The sequence below is a fragment of the Olea europaea genome, chromosome 17, assembly GCF_002742605.1.
Source record: "Olea europaea var. sylvestris chromosome 17, O_europaea_v1, whole genome shotgun sequence".
In the NCBI taxonomy this organism is placed as follows: domain Eukaryota; kingdom Viridiplantae; phylum Streptophyta; class Magnoliopsida; order Lamiales; family Oleaceae; genus Olea; species Olea europaea.
Genome location: NC_036253.1, coordinates 21,792,709 through 21,815,821, shown reverse-complemented (window position 1 = coordinate 21,815,821; position 23,113 = coordinate 21,792,709). Strand labels below are relative to the sequence as shown.

The window sequence follows — 23,113 nt, the reverse complement described above, 5'->3', positions numbered from 1 at the left end:
TGCCAAGTTCTTCGCATAGTGCCCTGACCTTCTTGTTGTCAAATTGTCTACCATTGTCTGAGACAATTGAGTAGAGAATCCCGAACCGGCATATAATATTCTTCCATAAGAACTCGGAAGTGTTGGCTTCTATGATTTTTGCTAGTGGTTCAGTCTCAACCCATTTTGTAAAGTAATCAATGGCCACAATTGCAAAGCTTGCACCTCCTCAACCTTTACGTAGGGGGCCTATGAGGTCCACACCCCATTTTGAGAAAGGCCAAGGGTTGGAGACCGGGTTAAATCCTGCGACAGTTGTCTTTGTACCAAAGAGAATCGTTGGCATTTATCACATTTTCGTACAAATTCGAGGGCGTCCCTTTTCAGGGTAGGCCAGTAGTATCCTTGCCTCAATATTTTTTGTGCCAAAGATAGACCTCCGGAGTGATTACCGCACATGCCCTCATGGACTTCTCTTAATATGTAAGTAGCCTCTTCTCCTCCAACGCATCATAAGAGTGGGGAGGAGAAGCTCCTCTTATAGATAACATCATTAATGAAGAGGAAATGGGCTGACCTCTTCCTTAGGTTGTAGGCCTCATGCTTGTTAGTGGGAAGTACATGGTCTTTGAGGTATGCTACGATTGGCTGCATCCAGGTAGGGGTCCCAGCGACCAACATTACATTGGGGGCTTTGGTCAATGGTAGGAGCAGGTGCTCTATAGGTACTACTGTGAGTAGTTCTGAATCCTTGCTACTAGCGAGCTTGGAGAGTGCATCTACATGAGAATTTTCGATGCGAGGGATCTGGGTTAGTTCAAATTTCTCAAAGCATGGGATGAGGTTCATCACCATTTTCAAGTAGGAGGCCATCGTTTTATTCTTGGCTGAGAAGTTACCATTTACTTGGCTAACAACCAGCTGGGAGTCAATGCTGATGAGGAGCCTCTTTACTTGTATTTCCTTGGCCAGCTTGAGGCCTACAAGTAATGCCTTGTATTCTGCTACATTTTTGGTGGCCTTGAACCCAAACCTCACCGCTGAGTTTAGCTTGTGACCTTCAGGGCTGATGAGGACTACTCCAGCACCTGAGCCGGCATCTCTAGCCGACCCATTCACGAATAAGTTCCATGTAGGGGGCTCGACGGGTTCCATAATTTCATCTACCTTGGGTAAGTTGGCGAATTCTGCCACAAAGTCAGCCAAGGCCTGACCCTTGATGGCTACCCTAGCCTTGAAAACGAGGTTAAATTCACTTAGCTCTACTGCCGACTTCAACAATCTTCCTGAGGCATTGGGCTTTTGGAGTACCTGCTTCAGGGGAAAGTTTGTCAGTATATGGATGGTGTGAGCTTGGAAGTAGGGTCTCAATTTCCTGGGTGCCGTGATCAAGGCCAAAGCGAGCTTTTCCATATCGGGGTAATGGGTTTCCGGCGATAGGAGTGCTTTACTTGTATAGTAAACGAGGAGTTGGGTGGTCCCCTCTTCTTGGGTTAGAACCGAACTGATGGCCTCATTGGAAACAACCAAATATAGCTGTAGGATCTCACCGGGCTTTGGTTTGGAGAGGAGGGGGGCCTGCCCCAGGTGCCTTTTCAAGCCTTAGATGGCCTCTTCACATTCCTCCTTCCATTAGAACTTCTTCCCAGCTTTCAGTACTTTGAAATACGTCAGGCATTTGTCTGTACCTTTGGAGACGAAGCGGCTAAGTGCGGCCACACGTCCAGTCAAACTTTGCACTTCCTTTGGCTTTTGGGGGGACCTTATCTTGTATAGGGCCTCAATCTTCTCCGGGTTGGCTTCAATTCTGCATCGATTGACCATGTATCCCAAAATTTACCGGAGGCCACGCCAAAGGCACACTTGAGGGGGTTGAGCCTCATCCTATATCTTCTCAAGATTTGAAAGGTGCTGTTGAGGTGCGTTATATGGTCCTCAGCCTCCAGACTTTTTACCAACATGTCATCCACGTATAGCTCCATTGTCTTGCCGATGAGGTCCATAAACATTTTGTTGACAAGCCTTTGATAAGTCGCTCCAGCATTTTTCAACCCGAAGGGCATCATCCTATAACAATAAAGGCCTCGATCTGTGATGAAAGAGGTGTGTTCCTCATCTGTTGGGTGCATGGGTATTTGGTTGTAGCCGGAGTATGCGTCCATAAAGCTCAACAACTTATGCCTAGCCGTGGAGTCTACTAGTTGGTCAATCCTTGGGAGAGGAAAGCTGTCTTTCGGGCAAGCCCTGTTGAGGTTGGTGAAATCGATGCACACCCTCCATTTGCCATTGTGTTTTTTTACTAAAACCAGGTTGGAGACCCACCTCGAATCTGTAGCCTCCCTGATAAAGCCGTTTTGGATGAGCTTCTGAACCTCTTCCTTCAGTGTCTCGTGCTTTTCAGGATTGAGGGCTCTCCTTTTTTGTCTATGCGGTGCAACCTTAGGATCGACTTTCAGGTGGTGGCAATTGACCTTGGGGTCGATGCCCACTATGTCCTCATGCCTCCAAGCAAAGATATCAATGCTATTACTTAGGAAATCTTTAATCTTTCCCTTCAAAGTGTTGGATAAGCCCTTGCCTACTTTCAGCGTCTTGGATAGGTCCCCGGGGTCTACCGAGAAACTCTCAAGTTCCTCAACTGGGGACGCTTGAGGTTCATGTTCAATTTGCAGGGATCGATCTCTTCAATGACCGATACCTCCGGATTGGGTGGTGCATCGATCATATCGATATCTTCTGATTCAGTGGGAGCATCACCTGGGACCTCAGCTATAACTATATTGGCTATGATTACATGGACGTCCTGGGGCTCTACATTTTTAGTGGAGCTTAGATAATACTCTCTCGATCCTCTTTGGTCACCTCTCACCATTGTCACCCCATTTTTCGTCGGGAATTTCATGCATAGGTGGTGGATGGAGGTGACTGCTCTCAATTTCTTTAGGGCTAGCCTACCTAATACTCCATGGTAGGTTGATCGACTGTCGACAATGAGGAATTCCATTAAGTTCATCGTAGTTTGGGGAGACTCTCCCATCTCCACCAAAGGTGTTATCTTTCTCCTTGGAGTGATGCTATCTCCGATGAATCCGTACAAAAGAGTTGTGGTGGGTGTCAACTGATGATCCAATATCATCTTGTCGAAGACGGATCCGAATAGAATGTTGACAGAGCTACCGTTGTCAACTAACATTCGCTTGAGCCCATTTCGGGCTATGACGTCTCTCACAACAAGTGCATCGCAGTGGGGGTAGTGAACTCCTTCGGCGTCCTCCTGGGTGAGGACAATGGGTGGAATTTGGTTCCTCCGGGAGTTGCTGTCCACAATGTAACTTGCCAAAGGGGGGTGTTTAGCCTCCCGGGCGTAATTCCGTTTGGCGTTTCGTATTTCTCCGCCAACATATGGTCCTCCAAATATGGTATCCACCTCGTGGATAGGGGCCTCATCCTGGGCTTGTCGATTTCTTCGGTGCCTGAGCACTTCCCTGGGCCTTTCCGTATCACGCTCCATTCGTCGTGGGGAAACATCTCTTTGACGGGGAGCAGCCTTCTCACGCCAAGGTCGATTGTCGTGCCTAGGCGGGGGCTTGTTCGCCTGAGGCGATTCATTTCTGTCCCTAGGGGGTTCCAGCCGGGAGCGGTGCACATAGTCTTAGCAATCCGCCGTGTTGTGTCCATAGGACCAGTGGTATAGACAGTATCCTGGTGGGTTCTGATTTGACCTATTTCTAGGTCTCGAACCCTGACCTCGACCTCTCCCCCTACGGGATCCTTGTGGGGTTTCAGTCTACTGGGTGTTAGTAATTGGGTTGATTCCTCATATGCCAAGGTGGGAATCATGTTCAAAGTGGTGGTGGCAAGTGCTTGGCCAGAACTCTCATTTCCAGCCTGGTTCATTTGGTAGTCTATCAGGTGGGAGGTCGGCCCTCTAGCGTGCTGCCTTTGAGGAGGTGGGAGGCCCCTACTTGCCCTGTTCCTATGCTCAATCAATTCTTTATTGATGATTTCGCGCCTCATCATTTCGAGTAGGGCGTCATAGGTAGTGGGGTCTTGATTCTGCACGTCCTTCCAGAATAGGGTATTCATGTTTAGACCTACCCTTAATGCGGATAGCACCTCACGATCGGTGACTTGCACGCAATACATCATCTCATCGGTGAAGCATGATAGGAAGCTCTTTAGGGACTCCCCATGTGCTTGTCTCATGTCTTGGAGACGATGGATGGGGGCCTATCATTCTTTGCTTACCGCGAATCTCTTCAAAAATGTTGTCTTGAACTCAGGCCAACTTCTTATATTCCCAGGTGGTAACCTGCTATACCAAATTTCAGTCGCTCCACTAAGTGTCAAATGGAAAGCTCTACAATTCACAGCTGGGATGGCGTCCCTTAGGCTCATGTGAGTTTTATAAGCATTTAGGTGCTTCTCTGGGTCGCTTCTTCCGTCATACTTTGGTATCTTTGGCATTACATAGTGGTTTGGAACCTGGGCGCTCCTCAGTTCTCTCGAGAATGGCAAATTCTCATCATCATCGTCCAAGTCACAGGACCTTTGCTGTTCATCTAAATCATATTCCTCGGCCTCTTGCCGTGGTTGTTGGTGAGAGGTTCCGAGACGGTTCCTAGCTCCTTCCTCCCTCCTCTGGCGCCTATTTCTAGGCCGAGCAACACGGAGGACATTTTCATGCCTCTCTTCTGGCTGCTGGGGCATCGGAGGTGGAGGTGGTAGCCTTGTCCAAGGCTGGTGTGTCTACTGTTGCCTAAGCCTCGGTTCAGCGGGGCTAATTCTGTCAAATACACTGCCTGCCCTCCTATGTCTTGACTCTTGCTCATATGGAGGTGGGAAGTCATCATGGTTCAATGGGACCTTGGTGGGTCGACCAGAAGCGTAGTTGGAGGAAACATCAACTTTCAATTCACTTTCAAACGGGCTTCTACCTCGGCTATAGTCCGGCGAGGCAGTTCAATGACTTTGAATTTCGTCTTCTTCTTGGTAGTGCCCCTGAGGGGTGTATGGAGGAATAGAGAAGCCTCCCTGACCCTGTATTTGGACCATGACCTCCCTCATAGCCAAGTTTTGGCGAGCAATATCTCTCATATTGCCCGGCATGGCAGCAATTTCTCTTGACAGTCGTGCCGTTGCCCGCATTCTACCTCTTCTTTGGTAGTGGTGGAGTCTTTTCCGAGTTGCTGGGGCAGCGGGTGGAGGAGGCACATTCGCGTTTTCTCTTACCCTCCTGGGGGGGTGTATCTTCGTTTGAACTCATTTTCTTTTCGTCTGACTCTTCAGATTTTGCTAAATTGTGGGGCTTCATCTTGTTCTTTTTCAAGAACAAATCCTTTTTCAAGGGGGATGCCCAAATGCTCTTCAATAAGCTTTCACCACAAGGTTGTTCGTGGTTATAATATGATTTCCCACAGACGGCGCCAATCTGTTGACCTCAAAAAGTGTTGCCAACAGATGCCGGACCCAGCTACGCACACGTGAGCGAAGGTCCTACACACTAAGACACGTGAATGGCCTAGAACAAACCAATCAGGAGCGTGAGAGTAGCTCAACGACGTGGGACGAGAACGTTCGGAATCCGGCGGGATATTCTTAATCCGATTGTACAATAATTACCAATCGATGCTCATGAATGTGCATGTAAATATGTATGAACTCGTATTGTGTCGTAAAACAATATGAAAGAGAGAGTAAAGTATGATTTCTTGTATTAATTCTTGCATTAGCCCTTCAATGTTATACAAGGGAAGTATTTATAGTGTTACATGTGAAATGGCAGCCCTTAGATGAGGTGGCACGTGACCTCATCTCCTTAATTCAAACATCCAATCCTAGGCATCATCCTTGACTTGCTAGCTTGCTGCGCATTTATTGCTTGTGTAGACCCCCTATGCTAGTGATAAGACTTGACATATGTACTCATGATAAACGTTCCATCAATCATTCAAACAAAATCTTTATGTAGAAGATCTCTTGGGAGAGGTGATCATGGAAGACGTTCCTCCATGGTTCGGAGACTTCTGCCACTCACGTAGTACTTCCGCTTAAGGAATTCGGTGATCTTCGCAGCCTTGGTATATGGACGTCGGCATATGGAGTTCGGCTACTTTCACAGGTCTCGGTATATGGGCCTCGGCATGAAAGACCTCGGCTATACATACCACCTCGGCTGGAGTGCCACGTGGTTCGGATTGAGTGGGCCATATGCCCAAATAGGTTAGCCAAGTATGACAATACGTAACAATAGATTTTTCTTTCTTTCGACCAAGCAGATGATTGTCGACTTGCCAAGATCGTGTATATTAATTTTGAAACAAAAATTTATTAAAACGCAGAAAACCCAAACTTTTATATAGTAAACTGATAATATAAAATTTCTTCTACTTTGAGCATGTTAACCTTTTAAAAAAAAATAATTGTAAAAATTCTAATCTAGTACATGTTAACGGTGTTTCCCACATAGGGAAAAGTGTAAATTAAGACATTCCAACAATTTTCCCTACAATAATCAGTTATTAAACCAATATTAATCCATAAATCCCAAATATCTACTTTTGAAACATGGGAAGTGTAAAATCACCACCCTTATCATGTTGATTTCTGACCGCCAAGGAGAGAATGGCGGGTGTTGTGCTTCCTTATTTGCCTATGACCAAACCCTCAACTGTCTTCAAAATTCCAAAATATTCGAGGTTTGCTCTTTGAATCTCTGAATATTCCGATCACATTATCGACGACTGAATTCTTCGGCATTCAGCTTTCATTATTATATCCTTGTTTTAATCAGCTGTTTGTAATCGCAGTGCAAATTTAAGAATTTGTCGACTGAGCAAAATTTCCTGCAATTGTTCATGTTTTGAAGTAAGTGTGAAGCTTACTTTTAATAGAATTCGTAGTTGTAAGCCGATTACTACCCAATGTGGTTGCTATAGAAACCGTAGTATCTTTAAACATGTGCCACCTTTTGAATACCATAAAAAGTCATTAGTGTTAAGTTGATGTTGATTATCTCTTAAGGGATTCTTGAAGGAAGACCAAAATACTTGGGGAGGACTCCAGGTCTAGTCCTGACGATAAAGGCTTGATTGTGCCTCCCCTATTAGCTGCGATTTTTGGGAGAACTGATTGTGTCAGTGGCAACATAAGTTGTCCATATTGTCTGTAGATAAATAAGGAAATTGAAAATTCTTTCAAGTCTACATTCTCTTGGTAAGTTTCTAATTCTCAGGGATTTAACTACCTTGAGCATTTACCTATCAGAAATTTGGATTTATTTGCTTCTCTAATTATTCTAATTAAGGTTAAAGATGATGCTAATTTTGTAGTTGGTCTTAATCGATTCATGCTGCAGTTTTACATATCAATAATGAGAGTAAGGAATCTAATCAAATTTTGAATCATAAGATTTTTGAATTCACAGTTATTTCTCGCCTAGAATTTATTAAAGAAATGAACCCTTAATATTTGCAAAAGCACTATTCTACTCTGTTTGCCCTTAAGGATAGCATTTTACTACAACTGAAAGGCTGGATATAAGGGTAGGAGGCTATTTGGCATTAATCCATCTTGCTGTGTTGGTGTGTGCTTTGAAATGTCTGATACTCTGTGATATATCTTTCTACCCCTGTTCTGGGAGGCCTTTTTTAGAATCATGATAACGTAAGAGGTGATTCGTCATTCGTGTTTGCATTATTCTTGACCGTAAAATGGACATGCTTGGTTCTTTCTACTGTTTCTAAATGTTACTCTTTCATCCAATTTTAATGTTATCCACAACTGCTCCCTTCATACATATATATTCAGCTGACTCAAATTCTAGATGGTTGATCCCCTCTGCAGCACTCATTTTCTGATGCCTCTATTTTGTTTCCTTATTTGTATTCATCAGATTAAGACTTCCTTGCTTTTCTTCAAGTATGTTTCACCACTATAATTGCTTTCTCCCTCTTTCTCCTAGGTAAAAGATGTTAGCTATCAATCTCCAGGGACCAAGGTCAATCTTTTGAACAGAATAAGTTTCTCCCTTCCTGAAAAACGGTATTTTCTTTTCATTTTGTCGTAAATAAGTTACAATATATTAATAAAAATAAAATTTTTTTTGCCTTTCTTTAGCATTTTGCAACTGGTATTATCTGAATTTGAACACTGGAAGATCTTATTTTGGACCTACAAACTGTTGTAAGTTCTTTTGGTTTGAACAGAAACACAATTTATGTTGAAATGCCACTTTTTCATTTACTGGTGGCAGTGGTTTTATACTTACAAAAGATATCCGCATTGAAATAATGTGTATCTTTTCATGCGCTTAAGCAGTCTTGGATTGATTTTTGGACGGAGTGGAAGTGGGAAAACTACTCTTTTACGGGTCTACCTTTTGATCCACAATTGTGGTGTGTTAAACCAACTATTCTATATCTACTGATTTACCTGTAATCTTATCTTAAGTTCTACTCAAATCTTTGACTTTTCATACAGTTGATAGCAGGGTTAAGTAAGCCAACATCAGGCTCCATCCATATTCGAAGATATAATGATGACGGTCACCCAAATCAGTCTCCTGAATTGTTATTGCCTGGAAGAGTTGGTATTGTTTACAGTTTCCTGAAAGGTATTAACTTCTAATCAGTGCATTGGAGACAATTTTAACTTTTCCCATTTCATGAAGTAAGGTTCATTTGGTATTTAAGTTCTTTAACCGCATCCTATCTTGAAAAATGAGCTTATACTGCATACTGAATTACAATTTGTTTATTCAATATTCTTGTTGCGTTTTGCACGTGAAGACTTATACAACTGTAATATTATTACTTTCAACATCACTCCGTTAGCATTCTTTTCTTCAATTTCCTTAGCTGATGCCCCCAAAGAAAAATAGGGAATTTTTTTTTTTTTTTAATTTGATTGTGTAGTAGGTTTTGTTTTTATGGAAGTTTTATGCATGACATCAAGAGTATGCTATCCTCTTTGCATCTTCCATCTAGAGCATGGATTTTTTTTTGAATTTGCCATACTAAAGCAATTCTTTGTTTTCTATATGTTTTAGTCTTCTTTTCACTTAAGAGGTTTGACTGTTACATCATCTGATGTTTGCCTTGTGTGGTTTTGCATCCACTGTATCCCTGTCTCTTTTCTCGTCTTAAAAGTGCGTATTGAATCCTTGTTTGCTTCAGATTACATAAGTACGTAATTTCAGCTCTGTTAGGGTATCTTATGCAATAGATTGTGCAGGTACTTTGTTGCTGACAATGTTCTTGATGAAGACAAAGAGGTGGCATTCAATTGAGAGAGCTTCTTGCTTCAAGACTCCAAAGAGCTATGACTTTGGTATATTAGAGCGATCAAGCATTCATTTTCTTCTGCTCCTTTTATTTTATTAATAATTTGTGACCAATGTTATGGTGCAATTTAAAACTTTCAGGTTGGTATGACTGGAATCTCTTTGGACAAAGATCCACAATCTCTAAGTGATTGCTACAAACGTTGACTTGCCCTAGCAATCCAATTAGTGAGAATCCTTCCTTTCTTGATGATATGCTGTGTATGTTTGTATAATTAGAAAAAGGAATAGAGTGGTATTCGCATGTGTGCATGCACTCGTATGCCTGAGTGTGAATATGTTCCCATGTGTAATGTCTCACGTCACTAAGAAGTGCTTACCAAGTGCTCCCACCATTGTGGTCTGAGAAGAGCTAGATGTTAGCGCTTAGCAGCATACCCCTTCAAAGTTGTAGGCCATTTCCATGATTCGACTCCATGATCTTCAGGTGCCAATGGGCTAGCTTATTTTGCCCAATGTCTACCCTCTCAATAATCTTGCATCACTGCAAGGCTGAAATTTGTTAGTTAATGATCATATTAATGGTTTGTTATCTCTGCTCAGGTGCAAACTCCAGACCTGTTAATATTGGACGAGCCTCTTGCTGGCCTTGGTATGAAGATATCTGCTCTGCTTTTTAATATGTGACTTGTTTTGATCTTAAGCCATACTCATCGAGATGCAATATTTTGTTCTTCAAGCCTATTTGAGAAGCAAGGTAGAAAATCATATTTGTGGCACATGGATCTTTATTTCGGTTCTCAGCTATTGTCATGTTGAGATGCTTGTTGGAGAATTGGAAATTTGATAATGTAGTACTATATACTTCTTTTCAGAGGACCTTAAGTAATCGGTTAGAAACATAGGAGGCGGGGAAGGTTGGATTGCGATTATAAAATAACTAATTTGATGTAGCTTAGGTGAATTGGAACCAAGATTAGAATAGGAACCTGCTAAGTTGGCAATTTATACAAAATGGTTATACTAGAGCAGAAATGCTATGAGTGTTGGGCCATTAAAGCAACAAAATATCTATAAGATGAACCAAACTGGAAATTGGTGTTAAGTATGTGTAGCCATACTAAAATGGATAAAATAAGAAGTAAGAATACATGTCAAACAAGTGGAGGTGGTGTTGATTGGAATTGAATTGAATGAATTTTCATTGTGAGAGTTCCTCTGTTTAAATTGAGGATCATAGGTAATTATGTTCCTTGTTACATGCTGATTTTTCAGCGATTATTCTCAATCTAGGCTAATGATTATGGAAGCTGTTACACTATACAATAATGTCTATATATGTGTATTACAATCATACCATAAGTAAATTGTTTAATTTTGCCTAATATATGTCCTGATTGACAGGTGGCACCAATATGGACAAATTCATGGAAGGACGACATAGTTAGTTTGAACATATTTTATAATAGATTTAAAGAAGCTCCTACCTATAAGAGTGATACCTAATAGAACATTTTAGATGAAAGATATGTAGACCAAAGTTAACATGGTGTTGATGTGGTTGTGAAAGATTTGTTTTTATTTGATCTTACAAAGATCTGATGATGGATAGAAGACAATGGCAAAAAATGATTGCAGGGAACCTTGTCCAACTCACTGATTCTCCACTTCTTTGGCAGCCAACCCCAAATTTACTGGGAAAAAGTCTTAGTTTGTTGTTAGGGTTACAATTTATTGAAAATGAGATTCTGAAAAAATGTTGAAAGAGAAATGTAGAACAAATATGCAGAGTTCCTGGATGTCTCCACCAACCCGTTGCAATAATAGCACATGTTTATCCGAAGGAATTCAAGCTTGGAAATCAGAGGTCATGTTGAAAGCATAGATCTAAAATACAGATAGTTCTACGGAAGTCTGATTAATTCCATTGGATAGTTTAGGTAATTAGTAGGATATAATCCCGTGTAATTTCCGTGTAATTGTGTACATAGGCAGCAAGAATTCCATACATAGATAGCAAGGATTATGCAAGAAATATGTAACGACTGATTTACAGCCTTGTAATTGGCCAAATTTCATCTATTTAATGGAAGCAACACTCAAATTGAGAGGCATTCAAACTGAAATCAATTTGTTTTGTCACGGTACAAGAGCCCTCGATCTAAGAGGACACTTCTGGCTAGAAAATTTTCTGGGCTTCCATAGAAAGGCTCGATTCTTAGTTTTGGGACTCACCTGGCGGATCACTTCATCGTGGTAGCCATCAATTTCTGTGGAGTCTGTGTCGGCAAGCATCGTGAATCCCTATCTGCGTCGCTGATCTTGTGTAGATGAGTTTGCTACCATCGCTCACCGTCGTCGGTATCTTCATAATATCGGCAGATTTTTGAGTCAACGGTGTCGGGAACCTCTATTTCGCTACCGCCGGTGAAAGAATCACGAGGAATCAAGGTAACGGGCTGCAAAATTGGATCGTCAAATTGAGAGGCATTCAAACTGAAATCAATTTGTTTTGTCACGGTACAAGAGCCCTCGATCTAAGAGGACACTTCTGGCTAGAAAATTTTCTGGGCTTCCATAGAAAGGCTCGATTCTTAGTTTTGGGACTCACCTGGCGGATCACTTCATCGTGGTAGCCATCAATTTCTGTGGAGTCTGTGTCGGCAAGCATCGTGAATCCCTATCTGCGTCGCTGATCTTGTGTAGATGAGTTTGCTACCATCGCTCACCGTCGTCGGTATCTTCATAATATCGGCAGATTTTTGAGTCAACGGTGTCGGGAACCTCTATTTCGCTACCGCCGGTGAAAGAATCACGAGGAATCAAGGTAACGGGCTGCAAAATTGGATCGTGTGTTGGGTTATATTAACTGGTTGTCTGCTTTTGGGCCATTAAGTATATTAGGCCTGTATTGTTTAAAATTTTTTTTTTTTTTTTTTTTTTTTTTGGCCTGTCTATTTTACTGGATATAATTCGGCTTGTTCCTCTTATTGGACTTATTATTTCGATTGGGCTTATTGGTATAGCATCTTAAAATAATTATTTCAATTGGGCTTGTAAGCTGTTAGGCTTTTCTTAATTTATAATGTCTACTGGAACGTCAGATTTTTCGGTGTGAAATTTACGAGTAAGAATTACTCTGCCCGGGAATTTCAATTTCGGCTTTTTGTTATTGGGAAGGAATTATGTGGCCATATAGATGAAACTGATTCAGCTCTCACGGATCCTACAGATCTCATAAAATGGAAGATTAAAGATGCTCGAGTTATAACTTAGATTTTAGGGTTTATTGACCCTCTGATTATTCTGAATCTTAGGCTGTATAAGAATGCTAAGAGTATGTGGGAATAATTGAAGAAGATCTATCATCATGATAATACAGCCCGACGATTTCAATTGGAGTTTGACATCGCTAGTTATACTCCAGGCGATCTCTCCATTTAGGAATATTTTTCTGAATTTGAGGATTTGTGGGCGGAGTATGCTGGTATAATCTATGCAAAGATACCATATGGTTCACTAGCTGCAATCCAAGAGGTTCATGAGCAAAGTAAGAGGGATCAATTTTTTATGAAGCTGCAACATGAATTTGAGGTTGCTCAATCTAATCTAATGAATTGCACCCATCCCCCTCTTTGGATGTGTGCTTGGGAGAGTTACTTCGAGAAGAGCAACGTCTTGCTACACAAGCTAATTACCAGCAAGATAAACTGCCAACTAATGCATTTGCCTATGCGGCTCGAGGGAAGGGCAAGGGTAGAGATATACAGAAAGTTCAATGCTTTAACTGCAAGGAATATGGACATATTGCTGCCCACTGTGCAAAGAAGTATTGCAACTATTGTAAGAAGCCGAGGCATGCTATCAAAGAGTGTCCTACTCGTCCTCAGAATCGTCAGGCTAATGCTTATCAGGCTACAATTGGTTCTTCCTCTTCCACTGGTGGTAATTTATCTGTTCTTACTCCTGAGATGGGCCAGCAGATGATTATTTCAGCTTTTTCAGCCTTGGGTCTTCAAGGTAACGGTTTCCTACCATCATCATCATGTCTTGTTGATTCTGGTGCATCTAATTATATGACTAGTACTTCTGATACTCTTAGTAATATTCGGACATACAAAGGATCCTCACATATTCAGATTGCTAATGGCAATCGGTTACTTATTCATGCTGTTGGAGATGTTAATTCCTCCGTTAGAGATGTTTCGTATCCCCTGCACTTTCTTCTAATCTTATATCTGTAGGCCAATTGGTCGATAATAATTGTGATTTTCGTTTTTCTCTTGATGGCTGTTTTGTGCAGGATTAAGTGTCGGGGAAGATACTCACGAAGGGGCCTAAAGTTGGTTGATTATTTCCCCTGCATTTTCCTATTCCTCCAATTATATCCATGGCTTGTACTAATGTTGACAATAAGAGTAGAGTATGGCATAAACGATTGCGTCATCCCAACTTTGTTATTTTATCTCATCTAATAAATTCTGGTTTGTTGGGCAATAAAGATCAATTTTCACCTCATATTTCTCTTGATTGTTCCACATGCAAATTAGGTAAAAGTAAGTCTCTTCCCTTCTCCTCCCATGTTAGTCGGGCTAAAAGAAGTTTTGATTTGATTCATAGCGATGTGTGGGGTATGTCTTTTGTTATATCTCATGTGCATTATAAATACTTTGTTACTTTAATTGATGATTACAACTAGTATACCTGGATATATTTTCTGCGTTCCAAATTGGAAGTATTTTCTGTCTTTCAAAAGTTTGTTGCTTATGTTGAAAATCAATTATCTTCAAGCATTAAAATATTAAGATTGGATTCAGGAGGTGAGTACATATATCATAACTTTCATGATTTTCTTTACCAAAAAGGCATTGTCTCCCAATGTTCATATCCCAATGCACCTTAGCAAAATGGTGTTACCGAACCTAAGAATGGCTATCTATTAGATGATGTTCAGACATTATTACTTGAATCTTTTGTTCCACCTAAATTCTGGGTCGAGGCTTTATCTATGACAATCTATTTAATTAATTGATTGCCCTCTAGTGTTTTGAAATTTGAGACTCCCTGTTATCGCCTATATCATCAGCATCCCAAATATCTTGACATGCATACATTTGTTTGTGTTTGTTTTATCCATTTACCTCCTCATGAACAAAACAAACTTTCTGTTCAATTTGTTAAGTGCGCATTTATGGGTTATAGTATTTCTCACAAAGGCTACGTTTGCTATGATCCTTGCTTTAACAGATTTTGTATATCTCGTCATGTTGTATTTTTCGAAAATCAATATTTCTTTCCCACTCATGTTGAGCCTTTGACCGAGACCAAGATATATGTTCTTCCACTCTTTGATGACATACCCTCTACTTCTGAATGATTCAAGCATGGATTTATGTATGAACGGCGCCACTCAACTTTGCCCCCTCCTCAGCCTGACCCGCTATCTGAACCTGCTCAGACAACGCCTTCAGAGACTGAGCTAGATCCTGGCACTATTCCTTGCCGCTCTACTAGAATTTCTCGTCCTCCAGATCGGTATGGATTTTCTCATACCTTACTAAATGCTACTTTGTCATTCATCCCTATTCCTACATGGTATTCTGAGGCTGTCAAACATGAATGTTGGCGGGAGGCAATGGCAGAAGAACTTCGTGCTCTTAGGGACAATCATACCTAGAATGTTGTTCCTTGTCCTACAAATGTTAAAGCTATTGGTTGCAAGTGGGTTTACTTGATCAAACTCCATTCTGATGGGACTTTAGATCGATATAAGGCACGGTTGGTTGCATTGGGTAATAAACAAGAGTATGGAGTGGACTATGAGGAGACCTTTGCTCCAATTGCTAAAATGATTACAGTACGAACCATAATTTCTATTGCTGCTTCCTAAGGTTGGTCACTTTATCAAAGGGATGTCAAAAATACATATTTCCATGGTGATCTTAAAGAAGAGGTTTACATGAAGCTACCTCATGGCCTAACCTCCACCTCTTCCTCGAACGTCTGTAAATTGAGGTGCTCATTATATAGGTTGAAACAAGCTCCACGAGCCTAGTTTGACAAGTTTCGATCTACATTGCTTCAATTTTCCTTCCAGCAGAGCCAATATGACCTTTCCATGTTTCTTTGCAAGACCTCTACTGGTATTGTTCTTCTCCTCGTCTATGTCGATGACATTGTTATCAATGGTTCGGATTCCGCCTTGATTATCCTTCTACAGCAACGCCTTCAAACATCATTTCATATGAAGGATCTTGGTTCTCTTATGTACTTCTCAGGGTTGGAAGTTCACACTGGTCATTCTGGTATCTTTTTGCATCAATATAAGTACACACAGGATTTGATTGAGTTGGAAGGCTTTCATGATTCATCTATTGTGGATACTCCCCTAGAAGTAAAGACAAAATATCGTTGTGAGGAGGGTGATCTTCTATCTGATCCTACTGTGTTTCATCAACTAGTGGGCAGTTTAAATTATCTGACTATCACTAGGCCTAACATTTCCTTCGTGTTCTAGCAGGTTAGCCAGTTTATGCACACTCCACGTCATCTCCATTTTGCTGCCGTTCGTCGTATCATTCGCTATCTTCGAAGCACAACTAGTCGTGGATTATTTTTTCCTGCCGGTTCTCCTATTCGTCTTACTGCTTCTAGTGATGCTGATTAGGCTAGTTGTCCTAACACCCGACGATCTGTTATCGGATGGTGTATGTTTCTTGGTGATTCTTTGATCTCCTAGAAGAGTAAGAAACAAGGTTGGGTTTCTAAATCCTCTACAGAATCTGAATATCGGGCAATGTCTGCTGCCTGCTTCGAGATCATCTGGCTTCGTGGCCTTCTAGCTAAACTTGGTTTTCCTCAGTATTCTCCCTCTCCTCTCCATGCTGATAACACAAGTACCATTTTGCTGCTAACCATGTTCATCATGAGTGTACAAAATATATTGAAGTAGACTGTCATTCTATTCGGGAGGCTTTGGATACTCATGTCATTTCTCTTCCTCATATTTCCACTACCCTTCAGATAACTGACATTTTTACCAAAGTCATGATCCGAGAGCGTCATCAGTTCTCTTCAGCAAATTGATGCTTCTTGACCGACCAGCATCAATTTGAGGGGGGTGTTAGTAGGATATAATCTCGTGTAATTTGTAATCCTGTGTAATTGCCGTGTAATTTGTGTACATAGGCAGCAAGAATTCCATACATAGATAGCGAGGGTTATGCAAGAAACATGCAACAGCTGATTTACAGCCTTGTAATTGGCCAAATTTCATTAATCTAATGGAAGCAACTCTCAAATGGAGAGGCATTCAAACTGAAATCAATTGGTTTTGTCATAGGTTGCACTTTTTTGCCATTTGTGAAATTTGCTCCTGATTGCATCACAGCTGCACTATTTTTTATCTATATCTTTATTTGTAGCTTCTAGTTGCACAAGCAAAGTAATATGAGTTGTCCACCATTTAGAAAAATATCAACTGATGCTTTTAACTTCATGTCTACTGAGTGCTTTTAAATAATGAACATTTGCCTGTCTGTTAGATTGGAAGGCCCGTGCAGATGTTGTTAAGTTGCTGAAGAATGTGAAGAAAGAGATGACCTTGCTTGTTGTAAGCTATAACCTTAAGTTCTAATTTTGGACATCTATTTGTCTACTGGCTTATTGCCATCTTCTTCCTTTTCCTGGGGAAAAACATATATCCTGCTGTAAATATTCAAACTTGTTTACCTCATCTTCTTGATATGGATGACTCCTTTTGTTTTATTGATACATCGCACAATTAACAACCCCTCCTTGCTGCTGTTAGCTCCTGGAGGCGCAAAATATAGTATTAAATGGGGACCCCATTTGTTGCAATCCCATAACTACCAATCAGTCTGAAATTACTTGCTCATGCTTCAGTACATTTTTTTTTTCAGCCTAATTATGACTGTCATTTTCGACATGTGAATTTCACTCGATGTTGATAGTTGATCTTGAAGCAGTATGTGCGCCTTTTGAAAAACATGAATTAGTTGCCCATATTGGAGTATACTTTTGGATGTTTACCTAGATACTTATGGGAAACACGGCTGGGGGGGAGGGGGTATACTCTTTTCCTAATTTTTCTTATCATGGGCTACTGTTTTACAGTGAATTTTGGATCATGCTTTATGGTTTACAATGTCAAAGTTGACTGGAAATTTACTTGAAAGACAATATTATTACTTTGGTGATTAAGTCAATTTTCAAATTAAGGACTGCTTTTCCAGTTTTAGAAGTTGATCAGCCTGCTAGAAACTGTTGAAACATCATTGAAGAAATGCACTTCTAAATTTCTGTTTCATGGGGTTTTGAACTTAAATGACTTGGACACCTGACCGAATTGAGTGGTGAAAAGGGTCTAATGTGTCCAACCTCAGCTTTATTTAAATTCATTTATGTTTGTTGTTGGTCTGGATGTTCGAAAGTATTATGACTAATGTTCTGTATCTAGCGGTGGGTAATTGCTGGATACAGGATTCACACCATGTCTTTGAACTTTTTAAGTTATATTACTTATCATGTTCTTAAGTGGCATTTTTCAGTAGTATCATATTATTTCTAAAGGGCTTTGTGATTAATCTACTCCTTATGTAGGCAAAGAAGTAATGGATGGAATTGTCATTGTTCTAATTTTGCAGTGTTCGTATATTCACTAATGACAAATCTATATGTATGTTTTCAGAGAGTTGGCCTCTCTTGTAGATCAATCTTGGAGGATGGAGATGGGAGGAGTATTGAAGAGTGAACTCCTGCCAATTTGATTTTCAGCAAGTTTTTTTTTTTTTTTTTTTTTTTTTTTTTTTTTTTTTTTTTTCTACCCGATCAACTTGTGATACTAAGAGTGAGGTATAATTGATTTACCTGTTCCATTCCATGCAGATCTATATACACTAGAAAGGGTAGATGCACATCAAAGTATGCGACCTTCAGAAACATTGCAAGATGATAGTAAAACTAAAAAGAGTAATTACAATTTAATATATTGGTTTGCCTGGTGATTTTCCAGTGATGTAATGATACTCATGTGCCCTTCAATATGAATGCAACCCACTAACACAACAGATTCAAATTTAGGACAGATACATATGTTGAAGGCATCAAAGATATCTTTAAAATGTTTTCTGCAATTGAATAATTCCAACATAAGCACTTGTTAAATTACACACGACAGGAACAGCTATATTTGATGCTTCACGTTTTATCTGAGTTTTTTCAGAAATAAACTTTAAAGAGCCATGTGCAAACATAGCATTGCAATCCATTACTCTGCTTCTTCACTGGAAAACTCACGGAGATAGGAGGGACTCCTATTTTATTTTCTTTAATTCTTGAATTCACACCTCACTCATAAATAATGCTGCATATATGTAATACCTTAATAAACACCAGATTGATATGAACGGAGGATGACAGGCTACCTTTGCTTCAAATGGTTCTGCCTCTACAGCTCCAAGACCAAGACTACAGTGTAAACAAAAGGAAGAGTGAGATAGTTGTACTGAATTAGGATTTGATCTTACTATGACAGATATTGATGTCTATATTTCACATTTTGACTTACAATCAGTATCTGTCTTAATCCAACGCTCTCTGTTCACTGCTGAAGCACTTTTGCCAACACCATTTGAAAATAGTTTCACAGTATTCTTCTCATTCTTTATGTTTGCCACTTGAGCAAGCTTTTTATTGTCATTACCCCCTCCAATCTTATGGCCACCCTCATGAAAAATGTTTTTGTTCTTACCTTTTTGCAAATTTATGAACTGTTTTGCAGTCATCTCTTCAGGGTAAACCTTCGTACAAAACACTTTTAGAGCCTGCTTATAATATAATTGAAAAGTGTTATAACCACTTCACTCTACTGTATCATTAAAAAATTATCATTTTGAAAATGACGAGAGTCATTAATATGCAAGCTTCTATAAAGGGACACTTGTTTGTTACTGGAGGACTAAAATTAAATTAGTGACTTCTTGTTGGGATGTAATTAGATGCTGAAAATTAATGATGGTATGTTTGGATACCTGGGATGATACATCCTAGTGAATATGGTTATATGAAGCTCTATAAATTATAAGTGAATAAATTATTCCGGAATTAAAAGATCTTTTGGCAAAGATGTGGCAGAATCTGATAGTTTTCCTTCCGACTTGTTCAGCGGCTTCAGTTTTGGTGTTCGCTGACATGACCTTTGTACTTGCAATTATTCTAATGTCTACAGAACTGCAAAATGGAAGCCAATCTTGATCGGTAATTCCTAGGAGAGTTAGTAAGAGTTCACAGACCTTAGAGAGTTTCCTTTTAATTGAAATGGATTCAGCAGCATCGCCCTTAGATGAAAGAGTACTGCTGCTTGTTGCGGAATGAGAATTCTTTACCATCTTCTTCATGAAACGTTTTACATATCTTCCCCTTGCTTCTTTCTCAGATTCTTCATATTTCCTGCTAGGATCATCATGGAGCAAGTTCCTCTTAAAGAGCTCCCCAAGTGAAGTCCTTTCTTTTTTTGCCTCTACCCCGGTCCCAGCCAATTCAGTTAAAGAGCCAAAGAGATAATTTTGCAGAGGACATGGCACAGTGTTTGTGCCTTCAGAATCCCCTCCTTCAATCTGCTTGTTACTGAGGGTTATAATACTTGCTTGACTACTTCTCTCTGAAGAGTCATTGGCTATCTCTTTTGCTTCAGCTTCAAGAAACTTCTCCAGCTCATAGTTAATAAGCTTGAGGTCATTGTTTGTTATTTCTGTCTCTTCATTAGTCACATTCATACCAGGAACAATAAATCTTGGAGTTGGTGGGTCTGTATTGAGTAGTTCCATACCAAATGTACCAATTGCAAGAAAGCCGAAGGGATCGAATGCGTCTTCATGAAAGGTCACTTCTGAATTTTCGGCTTCAATTTTATGTGAAGATTTTTGACACTTGGTGTTTGAGTGTGAAAATGTCTTGATTGGGTTTAGATAGTGGCGGTCATCAGAAAATGCCTGCACTGAGAGGCAAGAGGAGGGGTTTCCTGAAATTGAAAATGAAATGATATTCTCATTATCAGTTCAATTGTTTTCTCCTACATTTTTTATATGAAAATTATTGGGTAGGAGGGAAGCGACTTGCTACTCCTCCAGTCTTGTCAAATTGTGATGAGTAGTTTGGCTTCTCCTTGGTAATTCCATAACTTCATATGGTTCTTAGATTTAAATCTGTTGGCCACCTTTTCCATGAGCATTTTGAGCTCTCAGCAATATTTTGAAGGCAATTAAATGCCTCAAAGATATCCCAGTATGACAGGTTGTCCTTAATTATTCTGGTATAAGATTTGCACTCATCTAAATGATTTGAAAGAGGGATGGGGAAAGAAAAAAAATGAAAGAGCAGAAAAGAAATCAAAAAAATGATAATCAAGTTCCTAGCCTTTCAGAACTTTATAAATGATAATTGGTGTCCTCAGAGAATTTACCTGTTGTGAAATTCTTCAGTGACTCTGTACAATTTTGCTTTAACTTACGGTGCATCCAGCCTAGTAACTGCATCAAATTCAAAGTTAGAAATATTGCTTCTTCACTTTTATCCTCAATTTAGAAGAATTAGGACTCACCTTCATATTGAACTCTGTATTGATGGTTGATCAGAGATGCACGGTTTTTCCAGAAAAGATTATTAAGTATTTAAAGGAAATAGATATTGATGGCGGTATCAGTAATAAAAGGAGAAAGTTAAAACTCGCGAGGACTGAAATTCCTTTTTCATAATGTTGTTCACAAATAGAACCACCTTGGTTCCTAGAAGAGTCTGAGGTGGACTTGTGCAGAGAACAACATGAGGAAAGATACAAGATTATGTGGAACAATCCTGTCAACATTGTATCAGTTGAGGAGTGGGCTTGAGACCCACATGTGGGTGATTATATGAATTTTCTTGGAGTTGGTGGGATTGTGCTGATAGATATGAACTTTAGGCGATACTCATCTTGTCTGAACATGATTTGTATATCGCGTCTGTCTGCAAATTGTATTTGAAAACTATTATTCAAGGAACTCATGCAAATTAAAGGATGTACACGACATGATAAGTTGATATGCCTATGAAGAAAATTTTTGCATGGCATTATTTTTGCACGCACTATTTCAGCAAATGTTTTTCTTTTTGTATGTGTTCATTTAAAAAGTACTGGTACCACCATAATTGGTAGGGCTACATTGATTTATTAGTTGTATATAGAGTTTGTAAATAAAAAGATAATTGATTCTTCAAATATATTTGTTCATAAGGGCCACATCTTGTTCCTAGCTGGTAATCTGATGTGATTTTTCTTGTGATATCTATTTTTGCTGGAAAACTGACCAAGTAGAGTATCATATGTTCCCCCTTTATTGAACCCAAAAATCCCAGATAATTATCGGTTGAGCGTATCAAATCAAAGATACTCTTCTGTCCTTCCTATATGCTATGCCACAATTTCACTTTTATTTCACTCTCTCGTCTTTTAACCACCATCTAATTTGGAATTATGAGGTCAATATGTTTGTCATAGGAATTACAGGTTGTGTTTGTGAATTTTAACTGGAACATATTTCTCTATTTTCATGAGTGTCAACATATATGAAGAGTGGTTAAAATGCATGTTTTGTTGTGGGTTGGATGGTCCTGAGAGCTTACCACCAGAACCAAAATATAGCTGACGCAGCCTTGAAAATTCCAGTTTTTTCTAAACTTCGGGAACCATTATTTTGCATTTATAGCGTTTTTTGTGCAGGGATGCAAATGAGGTATATGACGAGTGGAAGCTGTACTCCGCAACATAGGCCATGCTAGAAAGTCTACTGTTGATAAAATGAACTTGATCAGACGTCTGCATAGCAGCATCTGAAAATTCATTTTTACCCCCAAACAAGCATTGAGTATGGAAGTAAGTTGCAGCCAAAACCATTTGTAATATTTGTCAAGCAAACCAGCAACTGCCCATGTTTCAGTCCATGTGCGCACATGTTTCCATTTGCAGGTCTTGGATTATCTTCTTTGCATTTAGACAAAAACAAACTCAATTTTATTCTACTTTAATTTATTATATATATATATATAAATGAGTTGAATTATCAATATATATACCATCACCAGCTTTTAATTTTTCCAATGATCTGGTGACTTCCATTCCAATTAATGTGTGGAAATGTGCTTGGACTTCTATGCTTAACTCTACATGACGTCCTATTGTGTTTAATGCTATTTTACAAATGTTGATGGCAATTAGGGGGTTGTCTAGTCATATCTTGCATTGCATTATGGGGGAAGATTTGACATGTATAATTAGTTCATGAAATTATTAATATACATTGTCACTTTCCGTCAAGCATTTTCTTCTGATACAGACTTGCTAGATTTGCATATTTCTTCCTTTTTTTCAGCCATCACTCACCACCCACCCACCCCACCTGCCGATGTGTCACGGTTAGGAAAACTGTGGCTGCTAGTGGTCAAGGGCCTAACCATATCAGCGGTCCTTGACACTGTTATTTACTTGGATCAAATCAGGAAATCCTACCTTAATGGTGCGGAGTGTTGTGGCTTCCAGTGCTGACTGTGCTGCCCTGACTTTGATGATGGCCCCAAAATATTTTTTTTTATTATATATATGTGTGTCCCTGTTTGTTTTCCATTATTTGCTCATTAAAATGAAAAATATGACCGTTATTCATCACATCAAATCATCATATTTGATTTTCTATCTCTTGTGTGGGGCTCGTAACGACTATATTTTTCATTCTCATTTTTTCATTAATGTGTACCAAACGGGACATATATATATATATATATATATATATATATATA

At 39.7% G+C, this 23,113-nt stretch overlaps 1 protein-coding gene, 1 long non-coding RNA gene and 1 pseudogene across 2 annotated transcripts; 2 read left to right on the top strand and 1 right to left on the bottom strand.

Annotated features, from left to right (window-relative positions):
* Positions 1–6,596: 6,596 nt before the first annotated feature.
* Positions 6,597–8,163, top strand: LOC111365412. The gene is made up of 3 exons (XR_002697431.1): positions 6,597–6,846; positions 7,943–7,978; positions 8,098–8,163. It is a non-coding gene; the product is annotated as an uncharacterized LOC111365412 (long non-coding RNA).
* A 121-nt stretch (positions 8,164–8,284) lies between these two features.
* On the top strand, positions 8,285–18,295 carry LOC111365718 (annotated as a pseudogene).
* On the bottom strand, positions 12,204–22,020 carry LOC111365411 (protein LAZY 1-like). Its single transcript, XM_022985937.1, has 5 exons — positions 20,883–22,020; positions 20,745–20,811; positions 19,576–20,303; positions 18,852–19,107; positions 12,204–18,751 (listed from the first exon to the last, which is right to left on the bottom strand). Exons 1-5 carry the CDS (start codon positions 20,886–20,888, stop codon positions 18,732–18,734), a joined length of 1,077 nt encoding a protein of 358 aa, XP_022841705.1. The 5' UTR covers positions 20,889–22,020; the 3' UTR covers positions 12,204–18,731.
* Positions 22,021–23,113: the final 1,093 nt, after the last annotated feature.

Excerpts from the sequence above, each read along its gene's own strand:
- LOC111365411 (XM_022985937.1), bottom strand. Across the intron at positions 20,304-20,744 it reads ACTGAAGAATTTCACAACAG|GAAACCCCTCCTCTTGCCTC; the intron begins GTAAATTCTCTG and ends TTTCAATTTCAG. Across the intron at positions 19,108-19,575 it reads TTAAAAGGAAACTCTCTAAG|GCTCTAAAAGTGTTTTGTAC; the intron begins GTCTGTGAACTC and ends TATTATAAGCAG.